We start from the raw sequence: 19,222 nt of genomic DNA, 5'->3' as shown, positions 1-19,222 counted from the left end.
ACTATTTTAGCAGGGTCCTAATGAGATTTTTCTGAGCTGGGTCTTCCCTGTAGCCCTCTGAGCCAGACCTTGCCAGCTGTGCTGGGGTTGAGAAACAGCAAAAGGAACCTGATCAAATGCAAGACAGCTGCTTAGAAACACTGCTCTTTTCCAGCAAGCGCTGCTGGCCCAGTTTCCCTGGCTGTGAAGCTCCCACTTTGAAACCTGTGGAGCAGGGAGATAATCCATTTGAAAGCAGTGGCATTTTTACCTTCAGAAAAAAGACCATTGTGCTATGACTAACTTGCACTTTTTTGATTTTCGTTAGATATAAAATGGGAGGAAAGGCCCTGTTTCAGGGAGGGCTGGAGAATGAAAACATAACATTTTCTCTTCTGCACTGAGTCAAAATATGGATGGATGAGTTGTGAGGTTGGGTGATGATCAGATCACAGGGATGAAAGAACAAAACTGGTTCTTGCTCCTTCCTGTGCCAAGAGCTTATGCGCCATGGGTGAGATGCAGGCTTTGGGGCTGCATCGATGGCTGGAGCACCAGAGAGGCAGCTGAACACAGCTGTTTGCTCTAAAGCAGGAAGTTATGCTGAATGTCCTCAGGTTCTCCTCTTTCGATAGGGATGTGTGTATATATAATATATATATATAGTACATATATATATAAATCTATATAAAATATATTATAATAAAAATATAATATATTAATATAGTAACAATAATATATCATTGATATATATTAATCATTAATGTATTAATAAGTAAAATATTAACCATTATCTATAAATAATATATTATTAATATATTAGTACTTATTTGTATATATTAATATATTAAAATATAATTTAATGTAATATAAATATAATGTATATATTAAAAAAAAAAACCCTGCTGTCTCTGCTTCCGTGCAGCAGCTGCTGCCTTTCAGATGCTGTTCAAGTGGATGCCGCCATGACTGGCAGCCTTGGGCAGAGGCAGCAGGACAGAGGTGTCTTGAGCTGCCAGTCTTGTGACCGTGGCAGGTGTGGAGGTCTGTGGAGCTGCTGACATCTTGGGGAGGCTTTCATGGGCTCAGCATGTGGTTTTCTTCTGGTCGCTCTGTTGCCTGGTGGCAGTCGCTCAGCCCACACCCGTAGGGACCCACAGCCTTTGCAGAGCAGGCGCAAGCTATGGAGAGGTACAGTGGTTCAGTGCAGACCTATGTACAGTCGGCACATCCTGTTCTGCTTTGAGGTGCAAACGCCTGCTGCTGAACCCTGTTGTCCTGATAAGCTGCAGGAAATCATGCTGCCAAATCCTGGCCCTCTTGGACTCCTCTGGACTTACCAGACTCAGTTCATCTTTGTGATCTCCCTCTGCCTTTGCAGGGCTCCAGAGCAGCTTGTAGCTTGGTCTGTGAGCTCCTTGAAAAAGGAAGGTCAAGATGTGCTTAATTCTTGGCTTGATGACTTCTGGAGAGTGCATGGGAGCCCTCAGCTCCAGGACTCCTTTTGTCCCCTTTCTTTTCCATCATGTGGCAGCTTATTCCAGCCTCTGTTCAGCCAAACTGGGGAAAATCAGAGCCTTTAATAGAAACATTAGCAGATGTAATGCCATCACTCATGCCTTGGAGCTGGCAGGGATGACTCCAGGTTAGAACTGCCTGCGGGAAGGTGATGGAGGTCTGCAGCCTGGTGGGGATGTCCAAGCTTCCTGTGCTGCTTCCCCTACACTGTCCTGGGCAAGCTGCAAGCCATGGCAAGGCTCTTTGCCTTAATGTGGGCAGTCAACTGTCACCTCTCCTCTTCACCTGATCACACAGGAGTGAGAAAAGGCATTTGTTCCCTGCTGTCAGACCACAGTGGGCATAGGAGGAAGTAGCCCCCTGGGGAGCAAGCTCAGGGATGAGTCAGTATTTGTCCTCTGTCCCCTTGAGCTGGCTTCTCTCACAATCTGGTGCAGTGTCTGGCATTGTTAAGAGACCAAAGGTATCTCTTATCCTCAAGAGTGGATCGCTATCTGATAGACTAATGCCTCCAGGTGTGCTAAGTCAGCATCCCATTTCTTTGTCCCCTGCCCACCTGACATTTACCTCTCCTGGGCTCCTCGATGCTCTGGTGAGTGTGAGGACATGGAGGCTCATACCTGACTTAAGTAGATGCATTTCTGCTGGGTTTGTTGGAGATACATTCTCCCTTAGGTAGGACAGGCAGGTTCTCCCTCTGCCCTGCCAGGGCTGGTAGGACAGCTGTGGCTGTAATGTGAAAAAGGATGTGCCTCCAACCTGGAGGCAAAAGTGCTGTTGAAGGTCAAGGACAGACCTTTAAGGAGCTGGGAGAGTGTCTGGGAGTCTCTATCCCTGTGTGGCACTGGGGCCTGTTACCTTTCATATGAAACCTGAAGGGGTGTCTTGGCCCACGGTGGATGAAGAGGATGTGCTGTGGCTGTTCACAGAGCGTGCCTGTCCACAGCTGCCTGCCAGCTTCATTCATTTCCTGACGGGCTCTGTTCCCACTCCATGGGATTGTAAGGCACCCCAGGTAAGGCCTCATCCCCACTGTGGACACGGGCATTTTCTCCCTGCTGCTGGATGGCTGGTTTGCTCCTCTGGGTTTTATTTCTCTGGGAGCTGATGGCAGCTCCTTAACATGCAGAAAGGTAGATATCTATTATCAATTGTGGCCAGCTGCTCTTCTTCTCATGCTGTGCAGATACACAGCTTGGGGTAACATCTGCCCAGCAGTACAGTAACCAGACCGTGAGTTGGCAAAAGCTTGTCAAGAGGTCAGTGCTGGAGAGAGACTTGCTGTGGTACTTCTCTAACGAGCAGTTCAGGAGATGAGCAAAACAGAAGTGGCTGCTGTGGCTGCAGGAGCTGCCTGATGCTGTGGGTTTGCAGCAGAGGAGCGCAGCTATCAGCCCCCCTGTTCTTGCATCCTCCTCTCGTGTGCATCTCTAAGTGCCATGTTCACTTGTCCCTCTCTTGCTTGGTTCCTGCCTCTTTGTGAAGCACTTACCTGTATTTCCCATCAGTTATCTTGCAAAGCTGTGTCTCCCAGTGGGAGCTGCTATGGGACTTGAGCATTGGCTCAGCTCTGGCTTTGTCCAAACCCCTACTCTCCTGCTAGCCTGGACCCAGCTGCTTTCCTGGGACAGGACTACAGCGGCACAGAGCAGAGTCTGCTCCCTGCACATCTCTCATGGAGAAGGATGGATGGGGTCAGAGGTGGAGAGATGATTCCCCAAAGTCCTCTCCATCCTCCAGGTATTATGAGGGAGGGCACCATGGTGCTGGGAAGAGGAAGGGTGTCCTCTGAGTCTTGAGGGACACTGATGAGGATCAGGGGCAGCTCTGGTGCCTGCAGCATTGGCTGATGTGCTGCTGTTGATGATGTTGTGCAGGGCTGTAGATGGTTTGAGGTACCCAGGAGCGCAGAGCAGTGGTGGAGATGGGGAGATGGCTCCCTGGCAGGGAAAGACCTGGAAAGCTGAGTGGCACGGTATGTATCTCGAGCTTTCCCAGCTCATGCAGCACCTCTGCACACAGGACCTGGAAAGCATCTGGCTTATGGAAGGGCAAAGTCAGGCTGGGCTCCATCCTTGCCTAATTCATTTGGATTTCATTACATTACTGATCCGTACAGTCAAGCTCACAATCTTGTGCTGATAGAGAAGCAGTCGCCAGACTGCAAAGGTTGCTGAAAGCAGCTGCTCCAGTCCCCTGCTGCCTCTGTTGCCAGAAGAGCCTGGCTTTGGAGGTGCTTGGCTCATGTCCCTGCTGGCACTGCCAGCCATTGCCTCCCCAGCACACCGCAGGGCTGTGCTCTGCTCGGCAGGAGTGCTCCTCTCCTGGCCAAGGTAATGAGTCCCCTGGGGCCCTGTGCTGGGATCCCTGCTGGGCTGAGCAGGAGATGAGGGCTGCAGAGGAAAGGCCCAGCCCCACCTCTGCTCCCCATGTCTGCTGTGCCAGGGTGGCTGGAAAGGTAGGTCAACGCATACAGCCGCTGAAATGGCACGTTCTGGCTCAAGGGCATCTGGAACTGTCCTGAGGTCCCTGATGAATTTGCCTGCTGCTGCTTCTTCACTTCCCTTACTGCTCCTTGCCTCTGTCTGTGTTTCCACCTCTTCCTGCATTGCAGACAGCCTGCCCATCATTTTGCTTTTGCTTTCTCCCCGCCAGCACTGTTAGTTTGCGCTGGGGATGTCCTTGGGCGAATTGTTACTGCTGGCAGCGTGCAGTGACTGCAGGCTCCAGGGCTTTGTTAGCCAAGCTCACCAGTGGGAGTCCTCACCACGCTGGGGCTCACCGGGGTTGCTGGCTCTTTGCCCTTTGCCTTGCTGCACTTCTTGGGGTAGAGGTGCAAGCTCTTGGACATGGGGGTTTGAAGGCAGCTTTCCTGGAAGCCTGCAGGGAACTGCCTCTTGTTCACTTGCAAAGATTCAAAAAGGCACTTGTCCTGGGCTCTGGCTTTGTTTTAAAACACAGGGATGTTGCTTCCCAGGAAAGGGAAGGAGGAGCAGTGAACCAGGGGTGAAAAGTGGCCTATGAGTGAGTGTCCTGCAATGGAGAGCCTGGGAAATATCCCTGTCACCTGAGGCAAGCCTCAGGAGGACACAAAGCCTTTCTGCACTGTGGCTTCACTTAGCCAATAGCTTGGAAGATCCTTCTGTCCTGGAAACTTGCTTTCTGCCATTAGGTTTGCTGATGTACTGGAGGTACTGGAGATACGCTGATGGATGTCGTGTTCATATTTTCCGTTCCTCCTCAGCAAACCTGACTGAAAACATGCTTAGACTTCCTCTGTGCTGGCCTTCCTTGCCTTTTAAATGAGGCCAGTAAGCCCAACACTAAGTCCCTGTTAGTGGGGAGAGAAGGAGTATTTTGTCTGGGAATCAGGCATTTGCTTTGCCCCAGGCTGCTGGTGGCTTTATCTGTGCAAGTTCAGCAAGGTTCCGTACTTCAGCTTCCCTTTCCAACTTTCTCAGCTGCAAAGGGATGGTGTGAGGCTGAGTTTAGCTCATCATGAAGCATATTCCAAGCAGACTGGGAGCTGGGGGCGTTGCAGAAAGACAAGGTTGTACAAGGAGCTAGGAAGGGACAGGGGGGCTATTTATTCCCCTGTGCTATTTTCTTCCGGGGGGCATTAATGTGACACATCCTGAGTTTGTGCTGGTGACAAGCAAGCTGTGGAAGAGCAGCTGGAGATGCCTGCGATCCTGGGAGGATGGCCTGGAAAGCACAGAGATTTTAGCAAAATTAATGTTCTTTCGTAATGCAAAAGTTTGTTTCACTTTGAAGGTCTGCTTCAGGACTAATTTGTGCCAAATAACCATGACACTAGGGGGGGAGCCAAGCCCCATGAATTATGTGTTTGCACCATCTGCTCCTTGTTATGCAGGTAATGTTCCTGTAGTTGAGGGCAGCAAAATATGTCCCTGGAAGTACATGGATTAACATACCTGAGCATGTCTGGGCTGACAGCCTTGTCCAGGGTTTGTCCTTCCCCCATGAGGCTTTGGCTGCCCCTGGCTACTTTCTGGAAGGTCTTCTTTTGCTGAGACTTGCTGTCTGCCTCATCTCTGAAGATGGGGACTGCTCTTGAATGTGCCGCAGGCTTTCTCTTGCAGTTCAAGTGGGTGCTGGAATCAGAGGAGCTCTGGGGCGCATCTGTGCCTGTAGTGAGACAGGGCTGGAGCTTAGACCCTTTCACTTGAGGATGGGATGGATTCTCCATCTTCATGCCAGGGAGGAGGAAAGTGTTCATGAGTCTCACATCAGTAACCAGCAGCAACCTGGGAGCCTGTGCCTGGTCCTCAGCAGCTTTTTTGGGGCATTCCCGTACTCACCAACCGACCCAAGCTCATTCCTTTGCCTCTTGGTTTGGCTGTGCCTGACAGCTCCTGCGGCTCTGCCAGGGAGGGAGCAGCCAGGTGGCCGGGCCCGGGGAGCGCAGGCAGGCAGGAAAGGTGTAAATTGCATGGGGGGGCTGCCTTCACCAAGGTGAAAATGAAAACTCTGCAGCTATCTCCCAGGCTGGCATTTCACAGCTCCCACAGCCCAAATGTGCTCCCTCTCACCACTGTGGAGGGGATCTTGGGGGCTGCTTTTCACCTGCCTGTCCTGCAGCCACGGCACTGCCATGGTGACAGGGCAGTGTCCTGGTTGTAGGCAGGATGAGGCCCACTGTGGGAAGCAGGGAATGTGCTGGTGCAGAGGGCAAGGGGGGATGTTTATGAGTGCTGGAGGTGCTAATTGCCAGGCACTGTATTTTGCTATCTAGAGGATTTGCTATCTTTGGTGAGGCTGCTATTGCTGTATTGTTGGTTCATTTTTCCTGCTGGCTGATGGAAACGGCCTTTTCTTGATTGCAGTAACATCACCTTCTGTTTCTGAAACACCTTGCAGCCCAGAGGATTTGAAAGTAAAGTGCACGTGCGTGGGAGCAGTCTCACCACCTCTGAAAAGTGAGTTTCTCCAGTCTGGGAAGCAGCAGCTGTTTTGCAGCCTGGTGTTCATGGCTGTGTGTGTGCTGTGTGCTGGAGCTGGCTCCAAGTGCTGGCAGTGCCAGGACGCAGGGGCTGCAGGCTCCACGTGTACCCTGCTTGGTCTGCGAGCTGAGGTGTTGGGATTTCCTTGACACTTGAGATATTACTGGTGTAAAGCACATCTGCCTTCCTCTCCCTCCAAAGCTTGTCCTCCCTTCTGCCCAAGCTGTCTCTTGACCTGGTGGTTCCTTCTCAGCTGCTGCCTGGCTCCTGCTCCTCGGTGAGCAGCCCCAGGCACCCAGACTTCATCCCTGTCTCCCATGGTCAGGCTGCGGCTCGGCAGGGAGGACCAGAATCACAGAAGGAGTTGTGTTCAAGGGGCCTTCAAAGATCATACAGCCCAAACCCCCTGCCATGGGCAGGGAAGTTGTTCAGTAGACCAGGTAGCTCAAAGGCCCATCCAACCTAACCTTGAATGCTTCCAGTGATGGGGCATCCACAGCTTCTCTTGGCAATGCAGTCCATTGTCTCACCATTCTCATCACAAGATATGTCTTCCCTATATGCGATCTAAACCCACCCTTTTTTGGTTTAAAACCATTTCTCCTGTCGCTGCAGGCCCTTCTAAAATCTCCATCTCTTACAAGCCCTCTTTGGGTATTGAAAAGCTGCAATAAGCTCTCCCTGGAGCCTTCTCTTCTTCGGGCTGAATAACCACAGGTCTCTCAGCCTTTCTCCATAGCAGAGGTGTTCCAGCTCTTGGACCATTTCCATGGCCTCCTCTGGACCTGCTCTGACGGCTTCACAACCGTTTTGTGCTGGGGACGCCAAACCTGGGGTTTCACAAGAGCAGAGAAGAGGGGGAGCATCCCTCCCTCAACCTGCTGGCCACACTGCTTGTGGTGCAGAGCAGGAGACACTTGGCTTTCTGGGCTGCAAGTCCTGCATATAAGTAAACTTTGTGTGCTGCTGCTTCTGTCTTTGCTAGCCATAGGAAAGGCAGCCTCCTGGCAGAAGCTGAGAATGGAGGTGACAGCATGACCTTGTGAAGGAACAAGTCCTCTTTTCTGCCCGACTTACTGAGTCCTGCTGTCCTAGCCAGAAGCCTGGCCCTGACATTATTGGCATCCCACTGTTCACCTCTCGCTGAGCTCCTCCACCCGTGTGAAACTGCATTTGAGGATGCTCCATCCTCCCTGACTGGAGGGCTCTGCCTTGCAAACTGCACATCCACCTTGCTGCTCCATCTGCTGCCTTAGCTGCACAGCGAGCAAGGGGCTTCCTTCTCAGCTGCAGAGAGATTTATTGCCTGTTGAGTGTCTCTGTTGGTTTGCCATGTTGTTGAGCTTTTGCTAATTTGCTCTCTCTTTAAATCTTCACCTTTGGATTCTGCTCTCCAGTCTCTCTGGGTTGTTTCTTTCCTTGCAGCAGCCTTGCAGCCTTTCTCTCCACCAGGATAATCCTAAGCCTGCTCTACCTATGCTGACACCCACATCTTGATCGCACTTTGCTGCACCTCTGCCTGTGCTTGCCTGGCCTCTGCCTGCCTCCTGATCACCTTTGGGATGATCACAAGGATGATCTCCCTCGCATCCGCTTTGGGTTATCTCCTTATGCATTTTGTTTAATGATTCGCTTATCCATTTTTGTTGCCCTGGCTCCCCACCTCATCACCTCTGCCCTTTCCACAAGTCTTTATGCAGCCTTATCCCTTTGGTCCCAACCCAGATGGGACAGCATTCCCAGCTGCCACCTTGAGTGTGAAGCAGCATTGTGGAAGTCACTATTACGGCTGTGTAATTGGAAGAAGAGTTGTAGCAGCCTAGATAAACTGTGGGGAGAGGGTGTGTCCCAGATCTGCTCTGTAGGAATCCCAGAGTGGACTTTGGGAAGTCAGTCTTGGAGGCCAGACTGAGGCTCCAAGAGGTTTTAGACTGGTTAGAGACCTCATATTAATTTAGTGAAGGTCTCTTTGTTCTAAGATCCTTTGAGTTGTCCCTGTCTGCATTAAGTGGTGGAGGGCCAGCTGGATGCATTCAGAAAACCTGCAAATCTTTGAGATGCCCATCTCTGGTATGTGTTGCAGGAACCTGAAATAACAAACTGAGCTGAAGATTGGCTGGTGGGCTTGTGGCTGGTAGAGCAAGGGGCAGAGCAGCGCGGAGGGTTCTTGTCTGCCTTGTTGCTGCAAAAGCAGCAGTGGGATGAGCCGCCTCTGCTCTGCTGCTAAAAACAGCCTGGCTTGTTTTTATTTAATGCAGTTTTGATCTGTGTGTGTTAGTGTTTCACCTGCATGCAAGTGGGAGCTCCAGGCTCTAAACACCTCGGAAGCCTGCCTGTGTGCCTGCGCATCCCTGTGGCACCGGGCTCACAAATGGGGCTTCTCATTGGTTGGAGGAGGGACTCTGCTGAAATCCAGGCTCAAGAGCTATTGGACGGGTAAAGTTTCTGCTGAGGTTTGTGTTTCTGCCACTGTGATGCCACTGGGTAAACTGAGGCCCTCCAGAGACAGATCTTGCAGGCTTCCCAGGGAAAATAGACCTGAAAATGGCTCACATGGGGTTTTCTCCCTGCCTTGCTTGCACAGCATCCTCTCAAGAAAGGAGGTGGCTCTCCAGGTGGCCTGGCTAGCAGCACTGGGGGAGAGGGTTGGCATTGGCTCCTCTCTGTTGTAGATTCTGCCGAGTGCTGGCATTTGACTGGGAAATAAATAATTCAAAATCAACTTGGTCCATTCCCGGGGTGAAGAGGGTCAGGAATGAACAGGCTTTTGTAAAGCCATGATTGATGTGGACATAAAGCTTGTTCTCGGAGAGGGCTCACCACTGTCTTCAGAGAGTTGTGGAGGGATGGGGACCTTGCTGAAGGATGTCTGGGCAAGCCATGCCAGGGAGGAGGATAAGGATAGCTGTGGTAGGGAGGAGGAAAAGGAGGATAGTCAGGGCAGGGAGGAGAGGAGGATAATCAGTGTGGTTGTGGGGTTAAACAGAGGCTGTCAGTGACTGGAAAAAGGGAAAGAAATAACAAGAAATCCCCCTGAAGAGACACTGCCTTTTCAGCCGCCCCTCTGCCAGCAAGCAGCAGGCGGGCAGGCAAGGAGGGGGTGGCACAAGGGGTTCAGCTGCTCCAAAGCACAGCACTGGCACCCCGAGAGCCCCCCCAGCCCACGCCTCGCCGGGGGGGATGTGCCTCCAGTACAGGGCCCTGGCAGGCAGGGGAAGCTCAGTGTCTTGGGGGGGGGGGTGGGGGGGAAGGTGGGGTGAGGAGAGAGGAGGAGGGGGAGTTGTCTGCAATGCCAGGAATTCATCTCCCACTCCCCCTGCCCTCACCATTCTGAAAGGAGCTGCGTGAGCTGTCAGCTCTGGATTATATTCATTAGCAGAGAAGTGCTACGCCTGCTCATGGGGCCATGCTGCCAGGAAGAGCCGGGGACTTGGCAGGTCCATGCGAAGCAGCTGCCGGGCTCCCCAAAAACCCTCTCTGTAGCCTAAAATGAACACACCAAAAAACAAAGCTGAGCCAGGGAAGCTGAGTCTCCCTAGGGCTTTGGCGTCTCCTCCTTGAGCCCGGCTGGTTGTTCACCCCCAGGGCTGAATATTGAGGTTGTGACGGGGAGAGCAGCACTGCAGTTTCAGAATGGGACCCACTGCTCCTCAGTGGCCCCCCATGTCCACAGTGAATCAAATCAGCCTGCAGTGCTGCAGGTCCATGTGGTGGGGGGCTGCTGGGATGGGGAGTGAGGGCACATCCCTGACCCTGCTGTCTTTCAGGAAAGGAAGCTGTGTGCCCACCCTCGAATCGAGATCTACAAGGAGGACCGCATCTACTTTGTGTGTCCCCTCGCCCGCCAAGGGGACTTCTATGTGCCTGAAATGAAAGAACTGGAGAGGAAGAGCAGGGCTGCTGCAGCTGAGGCCGAGGATGCCCAGACAGACGTCACAGGTACCTGTAGCTTGTGCATGTCTTGAATCAGTGTCAGCCCTCCCAAAGGTGGGGGTTCTGGTGCCCCTGGTGCTGTTTCCTGGCTGGCAGAGAGGGGCTGACCAGCACCCACCTGGCACCCAAACACTGAGTCTCAGCACACCTCTTTCCTCACCCCAGATCTTCTCCCTAAGCTGTCACACCAGCTTGAGGAGCACTCGGGCACCTCCTTACCCTGTCAGGTGAAGGCCAAGCTGCAGTGAGCTGATGGCCCACTGTTGTCAGAGCAGAGCTGGATCTCACAGCTTTTGGTTGCAGCTGGGCTTGTTTTTCTCGTTGTCATATACGTCTTCCTTGATCTCATCTTCATCTGTTACATATTGGGATTGCAAAGAGCTTAAATACCAGGTTGCTGTAGCTGGTGGTGGAGTTGCCTGATAGCATCTGCTCAGCAAGATCTGTTGGAGTCTGTATGTATTCATACAGGAAGGGACCACAATGGCTGTAGGCGCAGAACAGCAGTGCTATAGTAACCCAAAATGCTAGTTGCTGTCGCTAGCCCACGTGCTCACATGTCTGTGAGATGTGGGAGCTGGCTAGCCGAACATTCCCGGGCGGTTGAATGGGGTGGGGGGCAGCCACCTCCTCCTGCCCCATGGGTCACCCACGCTTGTGTAACAGGCATGAAAAAATGTGCCAGCTCTCCCTGCCTCCCTGGAAGTTTGGTCGTTTGTTTTAACACATCTTCAGCTTTGGGTTGCTTTAATTCTTAATTGCATGTGGTGTAAAAGCAAGTCTGGGAATCGCTTTCCAGGAGCTCTGGACTCCATTTACTGCTGCAATGAAAAGTCTTAATTGGAGCAGTTTCCCAGCGCTTTGAGGTCCCGTGTTTTCATGGTGCTCACTCAGCTCTTTGCTTTTTTGTCAGCCTCCCCCTGGGATGCCACCGCCAGCACGCCTGTGGTGGCAGAGTGCCCTACCCTGCTGGAAGAAGGGCAAGGAAGGCCTTCCCAGTTTTAGACAGCAAATGATAGTGGACTTTCTCATGTAGGAGACCATGGGCTGGGCTCCCCAGCAGCAGCTCTGGGCCAGATCCTCCACCACCCCTCCTAGTCACATAGATGAGCTTTTGTCAGTGCAGCCTGATGCAGTGTCATCTGCTGAGTGTGCACAAAACTAGCTTAAAATAATAATAGCTGTGAGAGGTTGGCCTTGCCTCTGAGACTAAGGAGTTGAGCTTGAACATTGCACTGTGATCACCATTTGTACTGGGCATGGCAGCAGAACCAGGTCCTTGCTTCAGCCATTGGAAATGGCCAAGGACATGACAAGCCTTCAAGTTGCTTATGCCACTCCTGCCTGAGGGTCTCAGAGGTCTCCATGATCTCCTGCATCCCCATGATGTTGCGGTGCCCCAGGCTGGCACAACTGCTGTCAGCTGGGGAGAATAGCCCTGCGTGGGGAGGTCCTGGGCTTACACAGAGGGAAACAGTGCCCAGTGAGTGTCCTTGTCCCATTGCCTGTGGCCTGCTGATGCTGGGATCTCGGTTGCCAGTGGTACTACTCCAGCCTCGGCGATCGAGTGGCCATTGAACTGTCCCGGTTAAGCAGCAGGGTCAAAGTCAGCAGGTGGGATGGGAGAGGATAGCTTGCCACCAGAGTCCTGTGTGGGTTTTCTGAGCCCTGGTGCAAGAGGAGAAGCCACTAGAGGGGGTAGCCGGTGGATCCCCTCTTGCCCGGCTGCTGGCTGGAGACACCTTGAAGGAGAAGTCTTGAAGATGGTGCCTTATGGATTGAGACTGGTCCTCCCTTCTCAGGTATTTTTTTGTGCTGGGATCTGTGCAAACGTTTCTGAGCTGGAGGGAGAGAAAGCCGCAGTCTCTTTTCCCAACGTTTTTAGTCTCTGCTTACTCAAGGAGCAAGCTCAGCTTAGCCATAGCATGACAGCCAAAAAAAAGATCTTCATGACCCAGAAAACCCTCAGGTGTCTGTGACAGCTTCCACATTTCCTTCCATCAGATGGACGGTGGGCACCACAATGTCCCCATCTACTCAATGCAATCCCCCCTCAAATCCAATTGCACGGATTTGGGTTATTTCTTGATCCACCTCAGCTCTGCCAGTGTTTCAAGTGGTCCTGCCCTGACAGAGGCTCAGGCAGTGCTGGGATGCTTCTGGGAAGGGGAGGATGGTCTGCCCTGTGGCACTGGACTCCTCTGGCCGTGCCTGAACTCTGCAAATCCAGACTAGGTCTCCGACTCCCTGCTGCCTCGCAGGGCAAGTGAGGGGACTGGGGAGGTGCTGAGCCCCTTTTTCTCTCCCTGAGACAGCTGAGGATGCTTTACATGCAGCAGCCTTGGGCTCTCACTCCTGATGTGGCAGCAGCTGAAGCCTGCTCTCCCCCAAAATACTGAAAAAAGCCAGCACTGGGCATATGATTTCAGTGGACACAGCACCTTTCAGTCATGGCTCACGAAACTCCCTGCCAGCACCTATATTATATTTTCCTTGAGTTGAAGACTTCAGGGGTTCCCAGCAGAAGGTGCTGCTGTTTCTTCTTGCCTGTTATTGTGGCTGGTGCCAAACAGTACCAATATTGGGTGTGTAAGGAAAGCCTGGATTTGTTTTATTGAGCTTCCTGACCTTGGAGTGCATCTCTGCGTTCTCGCTGTCGCCTGCTGTCCTTGCTCCTGAGCTTATTCTGTGAGGTGCTGGGTGCCTGTGGCTCTGAGCAAAGCCAGTGGCCACAAAGGCTGCAGGACATGACCCAGGATCTCTGCTTTCTGCTGCGCACAGAGCAGGGTGCTGGCAGCTCTGCTGAGGACAGAAACACTCAGCATACAAGGAAAGGGCCGGGGGCTGCGGCTGCCTCCACGCCAGTTCCATCCCTTTGCCATCATCAGGTTCATCAGAAAGACGGGAGGCCTTTTCAGACAGCAGCTGACAGGTCTCCAGGGGGGCAGTGTCAATCACGGTTATTTTGTACTTAATTATTTTCTGGGGGCTTTGGCACCAGCATGGGCTCAGCAGGCCCCCACTCCCGGCTCATGCTCAAACTCTGCTCTCCAGAATGACCCCACTGTGGCACATGGAAGGTGAAAGCAAACAAAAGCAGCCTTTTAACATGGGCTTGCTGGCACGAACACAGATGGTTTCTAAGCACATGTCTCTGCCCGTAGTCTCAGGTGTGCATTTTCTTCGAGCTGAGTCTGTCCAGCAACTTTGGGGTGCAGCCAGTGGCATCACCCGCTGAGCCCCTGTGCCATGGGGAGCATCTTCCCTGATGTGCTCTGCTTCATCCCCACTTGCTTCTATCTCCAAGGAGCCCTGCCTATACATCCTGAGGAGGGGCTTAGTGTGCAGCTCCTGCTGTGCCTTCCTGCTGGTCTGCCTGCCCCAGCCCCTCTCCTGATGGCTTATGTGTGAAATTCAGTAAGCATAGAGGAGCTGTTCCCCTCCCGGCAGCACACTGATCTGTTATTTAGTGGCAGTGGCAATTAATATTGGATTGAACACGGGGTAAGAAAGGGCCTGTGTGCACCAAGAGGGGAGTGACGCTTGGGCATCACTGTCATACTGGGACAATGCAGTCCTTCTCAGGGGGATCCGGGGATTCCCATACCTGGGATGCCACAGGGCTGAGCTGTTGGCAGTAGCCAGCTCCCTGCTGGGCTTGTTAGCAGCATGGGTGAGTGGTTCCTGTTGCACCCACCCATGGCTTCTCTTTTGGTGTTGGTTGCTTAGCTTTTTCCTAGGAGGCTCTGGCCTTTGGGGGGCTGCTCAACACCTCTGCAGGACCACATCTCAGGCTGTGCCTCTTTTTCCCAATTAAAACTTTCCAGGTTCCACAATCCTGCTGAGTGAAGGTGAAGTGGGATTTCTGCACTGTCTTTGGGGGAGCAGAGCAAGGAGAGGGTTCCACAGGATGGCTGGCACCTCTCTGCATAGCCGAGGGAAGAGCCATGCTGGATCTGGCTGCTGGGCTGGCTGCTGGTGCAAGGACTGGCCTTAGAAAGTGGGATGCAGGGTTGGACAGCAGCTGGCTGCTGGACCAAGTAAGGTGCCTGGCGCAGGATGGAGAAGTGGATGCAAGGGCTGCTGGAAATCTCTGTGCCCAGATGAGAGCTGAACCTATGCTTATCCACAAGGCACCTTCCAGTGAGGCTCTGGTTGCCCTCCTGGAGCCCCACCATCATCCCTGGCCAGGCTGGGTGGCTGTGCTAGAGCCAGCCTTGTCCTGCGTGGAGGAGAGCGAGGCTGCTGAAATGGGCACATTTGCCAGATGAGGCTGCTCAAACACAATCAGAAGTGACAGAGCAGTGAAAAAGTGCCTGGCTGAAAGGAAACAGGACTTGATTTATTGTCGCCCTTGGAGCAAGGGAGAGGGAGGTGGCTGTAGGGGTGAGGACAGTAGTGCTTTTCTGCAGTGGCGGATCAAAGCAGCGCGTAGGTCAGCTCTGTCCCTGTCTTTTGCTTCCTGAGCTGCTGCTCCTCCCCTCAGGAGCATCTTTGCTTTGTGTCATGGGGTTATGTGACAGCTTCCCAGCTGAAGTGGTCCCCAGGGTAACAAGGAGGGTGATGGACAGGCAGAGCAGGGCTTGGGTGGTCAGAGTCACTCTTGTCCCAGGTTTCAGAGGGACACAAGATAACCATTAATGATGTAAGCTGTCATGAAGCCATGGTGGGAATGTGCCTTTGTCACCTCAGGCCACCAGTGTGGCCAAATCAGATCTTTTTCTTTTTTGAGATCACTGCCAGAGACCTTGCAGACCCTTAAGCTGGCTTCAAGGATAAGGACCTTGAAGGCTCCCCTGCATCCCCTGTAGCTGTCTGCCTTCCCACTGCTGACCCACTGCCCTGCCGAGGTCCTGCCGGGTGGAACAGCATCTCCCACTTCTCTGCCACCCATCCAGTGGCCAGCATGCCTTTCAGCAAGCACTTTGCCCACAGTGTGCAGAACATCCTTTTTAACTTAGTATAAATGTAGTTTCCATGTCGAGATGCTCCCTGATGCTGCAGCAAAGGCAGTGCATGTTGGCAGGCGATGGGTCTTTTCTCCTTTCTGGGGGGATCATCAGGCATCACTTGGGTGGGTGGCCCTGGACTTGGCTTGTGCCAGCTGCTGAAGGGATTGCATGACATGGCCAAGGAAAGGGTGCTCCTCTCTGGGTGTTCACCAGGCAGGATAAAGCCAATAGGCCATACAGGCAGGATGAAGCAGTGAGTACGCTGTTTCTGTGGGTCTTTCCCAGTTGCTCCTTGTCCTGCCACCATTACTTGGTCCTCTGAATGGCTGTCACTCAGCCAGCCGGACTGTGGGATGATGCCACTCAGAGGACTGCCATTTACCTGCAGTTCTGATGACAGCTGCCCAGGACAGGAAAAAATACAGCAAAAAAAGGGGGTTTAAGGGTGTTGCAGAAGGAAAGTTCCCTCCCTGGTGGATCTCCTCCAGGAGATTGGTGGCTGCAGGAGGCTGGAGATGGCTGCAGGAGCCCTGTGCCAGTGGCTGGGGATGGAGCCATGCTGGCAGGAGCCACTGTGGAGGAGTCACCTCTCCTCTCTCACTTTGGTCATGACCATCCTCTTTGCCACCTCCTGACCCCACTGGCGGCAAGCTGCTGGTCCTCCACCAGTGCTGCTGCCAACTAGGACTCCTTGTTTCCCTCCTGGTTCAGGGCATCATCCTCAGGAGGCACGTCTAGCCCAGCATGGATGAAGCCTCAAGGGAAGTAGAGAAGCCCAGCATATGCTTCCCAATGGTACAAGGCAGGCAGGGTGGAATGGGGAGATGATGAAGGAGCCCACCCAGTGTTTATTGCCACTGTCATAATTAACAACATGGATCTGTGATGTCATGATCAGTGATGTGAATCTGTGATGTCATAATTAACAGTGAATAATGTTTTACAGGAAGGTTTGCCTCCCAGCTGGTTGCTCTGGCAACAGCACCGAGCTGCTGGTCTCAATCTGACTCGCTCATCTCGTTGTCAACTCCTTAATTGTGTTGTCGATGGAGCTAACAAGGCCAGGAGCCAGGGAATGGGGAGGTGGGCTGAGGGCTTTGCCTGGGCAGGCAGGGGCAGCCCCTGGAGGGGCTCAGCCATGAAAGGGGCTGTGGCTGGCAGCTGGGTGATGTGGGGAAGTGCCAAGGAAGGCTCGCTCGAAGTCCCACCTGCTGCTGTCCTGCCAGCCTCCACAGTGCTGCAGGAGCTGGCAGCTGCAGGGCAGCCATGCAGGGAGCAGGAGCGGGTTGTAGGAGATGTTGAGGGCCTGTTAGGATGCCCTGGCAGGAGGCTGGACATACACTGGCCTGTGGTGACAGCACATCTGAGAGCCTGCCCATGTGCCACCATCCCCTTGGGTGCTCCAACACTGCTGCACCTCCCTATCACCCTTGCAGCACAGCGTCCCACTGCTTGCTTTGTTCCTAGTGCTGCGACAGGGGCAGGGTTATCACTCACCTCCCAGGCTGGGCATTCTCCCTAAGGAAGGGCTTGCCAGGTCCTCCATGCCATGTGTGCACAGAAAGCAACAGTGGGGCTGCTGTAGGAGGTCAGGGGTTGTTTGTGCCAGCTTGAAGGTGCCCTGATTTCAGGGAGCTGCTTGAGTCCAGCTCCTGCTTATCTTAGTATGGTCACTTTTAGAGGCCCAGGAGGTAACGAGGTAGGAGCTGATCTCCACTGTGACCTGATGTCTTTGAGGTTTCTGCTGGTTGCAAAGGCTGTGTCACCCTATCCCAGTCTCATCTTTCCAACAGCATTTACTCCCTCCCCTTCTCTCTCCATCCCAGGGGCCGACACCCTGAGCGAGGCGAGCTCCATCAGCGTAGAGGCCACAACTGACAGCAGAGACACCTCAGTGGCCACCTCCATCCTGGTGCCATTCCCAGCCAGCCGTGGCCGGGAGGAGGCGGACAACCGCAGCGAGCACAGCTACAGTGAGTCGGGAGCCAGCGGCTCCTCCTTTGAGGAGCTGGACCTGGAGGTCACCATGGACGGGGAAGGAGCCCCAGGCCTGCTGCCAGACGAAGGCTACGCAGGCAGCCAGGAGGTCACAAACAAGTGGACCAAGGAGCCCATTGCTGCTGAGAGAGGAGAGGAGTGATGCGAAGACCTGGATGCCTCACCTTCCACCGGGGTCTGAGTTACTGGGAAACTGTTGCCTTTCCCACCTCCTTCCTCTCTAGCCAAGAGATTTCGGTTACCAGTTTCCTCCAAGACCTGCTCTCCCTCTTTGCAGAAAGGGTGTTTGGCCATTTCAGGGATGCCGGGAGGTGGGGGGGTCTCCCGCAGTGCCTGGTGTTGCAGGGTGGGTGCAGGCTGGGGGGCAGTGCAATGCATTTGCCGTTTGTGTGTCTCTAGATGCGTTGCATATCCCTTGCAGTAGTTTTGGGGGTGGTGGTGGATGGCAGAGGTGTCCCCCAGCATCTCTGCTGGTGCCCTTCTCCCCCACAGCTTCTCTCTGCTGCACTGCCACAAGTTTTCTAGCACCAAAGAGCTGTGAGTAGGGTTGGATTTGTTCCCCTCTTCTCTTCCCCTTGCTGAAAAATGGAAACATCCCGTGTAAACCTGGTCTTCCTGGCACTGCCACAGGTGCTTCCTGGGGTCTGTAATAAAGTGGATGCTTTTCCTCACTGGTGGCCGGTGGCATTGCTGACTGCCTCTTGGCCCATCATGGGGGGAGGAGGCTGTGGGGGGAGGCTGCAGTGGGCTGCACCCCACATCCCCCAGCTGAGCTGGGGAGCATTCCGAGGGCTCTGCATCCCATGAGCAAGCATGCTCAGATTTGCTCCATGTATGGCCAACCCAGCAGGCCCACGGGGACCATCCCCAGCTCTGCAAGCTGCAGGGTGAGCAGGGAAGGGTCTCAGTGATGAGCTGAGCTGGGCTTGAGGGAGATGGCATCCCCACTCCTTTTGGGAATCTGACAAAAGGAAAGCCAGTAAAGACAGGTCCTGGGCTGCTGGTGAGCCTGGCACCACTGTGCTTCTCCTGCCTGTGCAATGCCTTCCTGGCATCCCATCTTTGTGGTCTTGCAGCCATGGGTTGCAGACAGGGCTGCCCAGGCTGGTCCCAAGTCCCTGTCCCACAGCTGGGGACAAAGGGGAGACCCTCACAGTGCCCTGCAGCAATGCTGGGTGCCAGAGCACTTCACCAGGCTGGCAGAGCTCAACCCCTGCGCCAGGAATCCCGGTGCCTCTGGCAACCCAGGGCTTTTTCCCTGGCAGTCAGATGTGGTGGCCCAAAACCAGGGCTTGCGGTGGTGGTATTAGGGACAGGGGAGGCCTGGCTGTCCCTCCGTGGGGGGGATATGTCCTCCCTGGCTTGGCAAGGTCATGATTAGTCCTCAGCCAGTGATTGACGTGAAATTGTTCATAAATATTTTGTGCTCTGAGTGATAAAATATTAAACTCCTCCAGCCCACATGGAAGAATATTGTTCCTCACAGTGTTTATCTTTGTTGCCAGTTATTACAAAACTGCCAAGCCCCCTGAAATATTTATGTCTGGTTTAGGCTCCAGGGGGGTTGGAGCCAGGCAGCGGATCCTAATGCCACTTGTCCCCTAACCCCACCACAGATGGGGGCCAGACAGGCTTTGCCATCATCCTCCCTCAGCAGCCAGAGGATGCAGCCAGTGATAGGGCTCATGCCAGGTCCCATTTGGCAGGGAAAAGGGGCGGTGGCAGTGCAGCATCCTCCAGTATAGCACACCTCCGGCCCACCCTGCCTGGCTCACTGTCCGAGGTCCTCCAACCCGGGCACCTTCCTCTCCCCCGTGCCCCACTCCATCTGCGCTAAGGATCTTGAAAGAAGATGGGATGGTGGGGTCTGGGGACCTG

General features: G+C 53.6%; 1 protein-coding gene across 2 annotated transcripts in view; it reads left to right on the top strand.

Annotated features, from left to right (window-relative positions):
* Positions 1-18,015, top strand: part of TEX264 (testis expressed 264, ER-phagy receptor) — a 32,636-nt gene extending 14,621 nt beyond the window's left edge. For both annotated transcript variants that reach the window (XM_061347066.1, XM_061347065.1), the window contains 2 exons: positions 10,229-10,400; positions 17,173-18,015. In XM_061347066.1, the coding sequence (XP_061203050.1) occupies positions 10,229-10,400; positions 17,173-17,486 (486 nt within the window). In that variant the 3' untranslated portion in view covers positions 17,487-18,015. The remainder of the gene's footprint in view (positions 1-10,228; positions 10,401-17,172) is intronic.
* Positions 18,016-19,222: the final 1,207 nt, after the last annotated feature.

Source organism: Neopsephotus bourkii, unplaced genomic scaffold (genome assembly GCF_033783945.1).
Source record: "Neopsephotus bourkii isolate Nb327-2 ecotype Australia unplaced genomic scaffold, CSIRO-AGI_Nbou_v1 NB_284, whole genome shotgun sequence".
Taxonomy (NCBI): domain Eukaryota; kingdom Metazoa; phylum Chordata; class Aves; order Psittaciformes; family Psittacidae; genus Neopsephotus; species Neopsephotus bourkii.
Note: the sequence above shows the minus strand (reverse complement) of the source record. Positions and strands in the feature narration are given on the sequence as shown.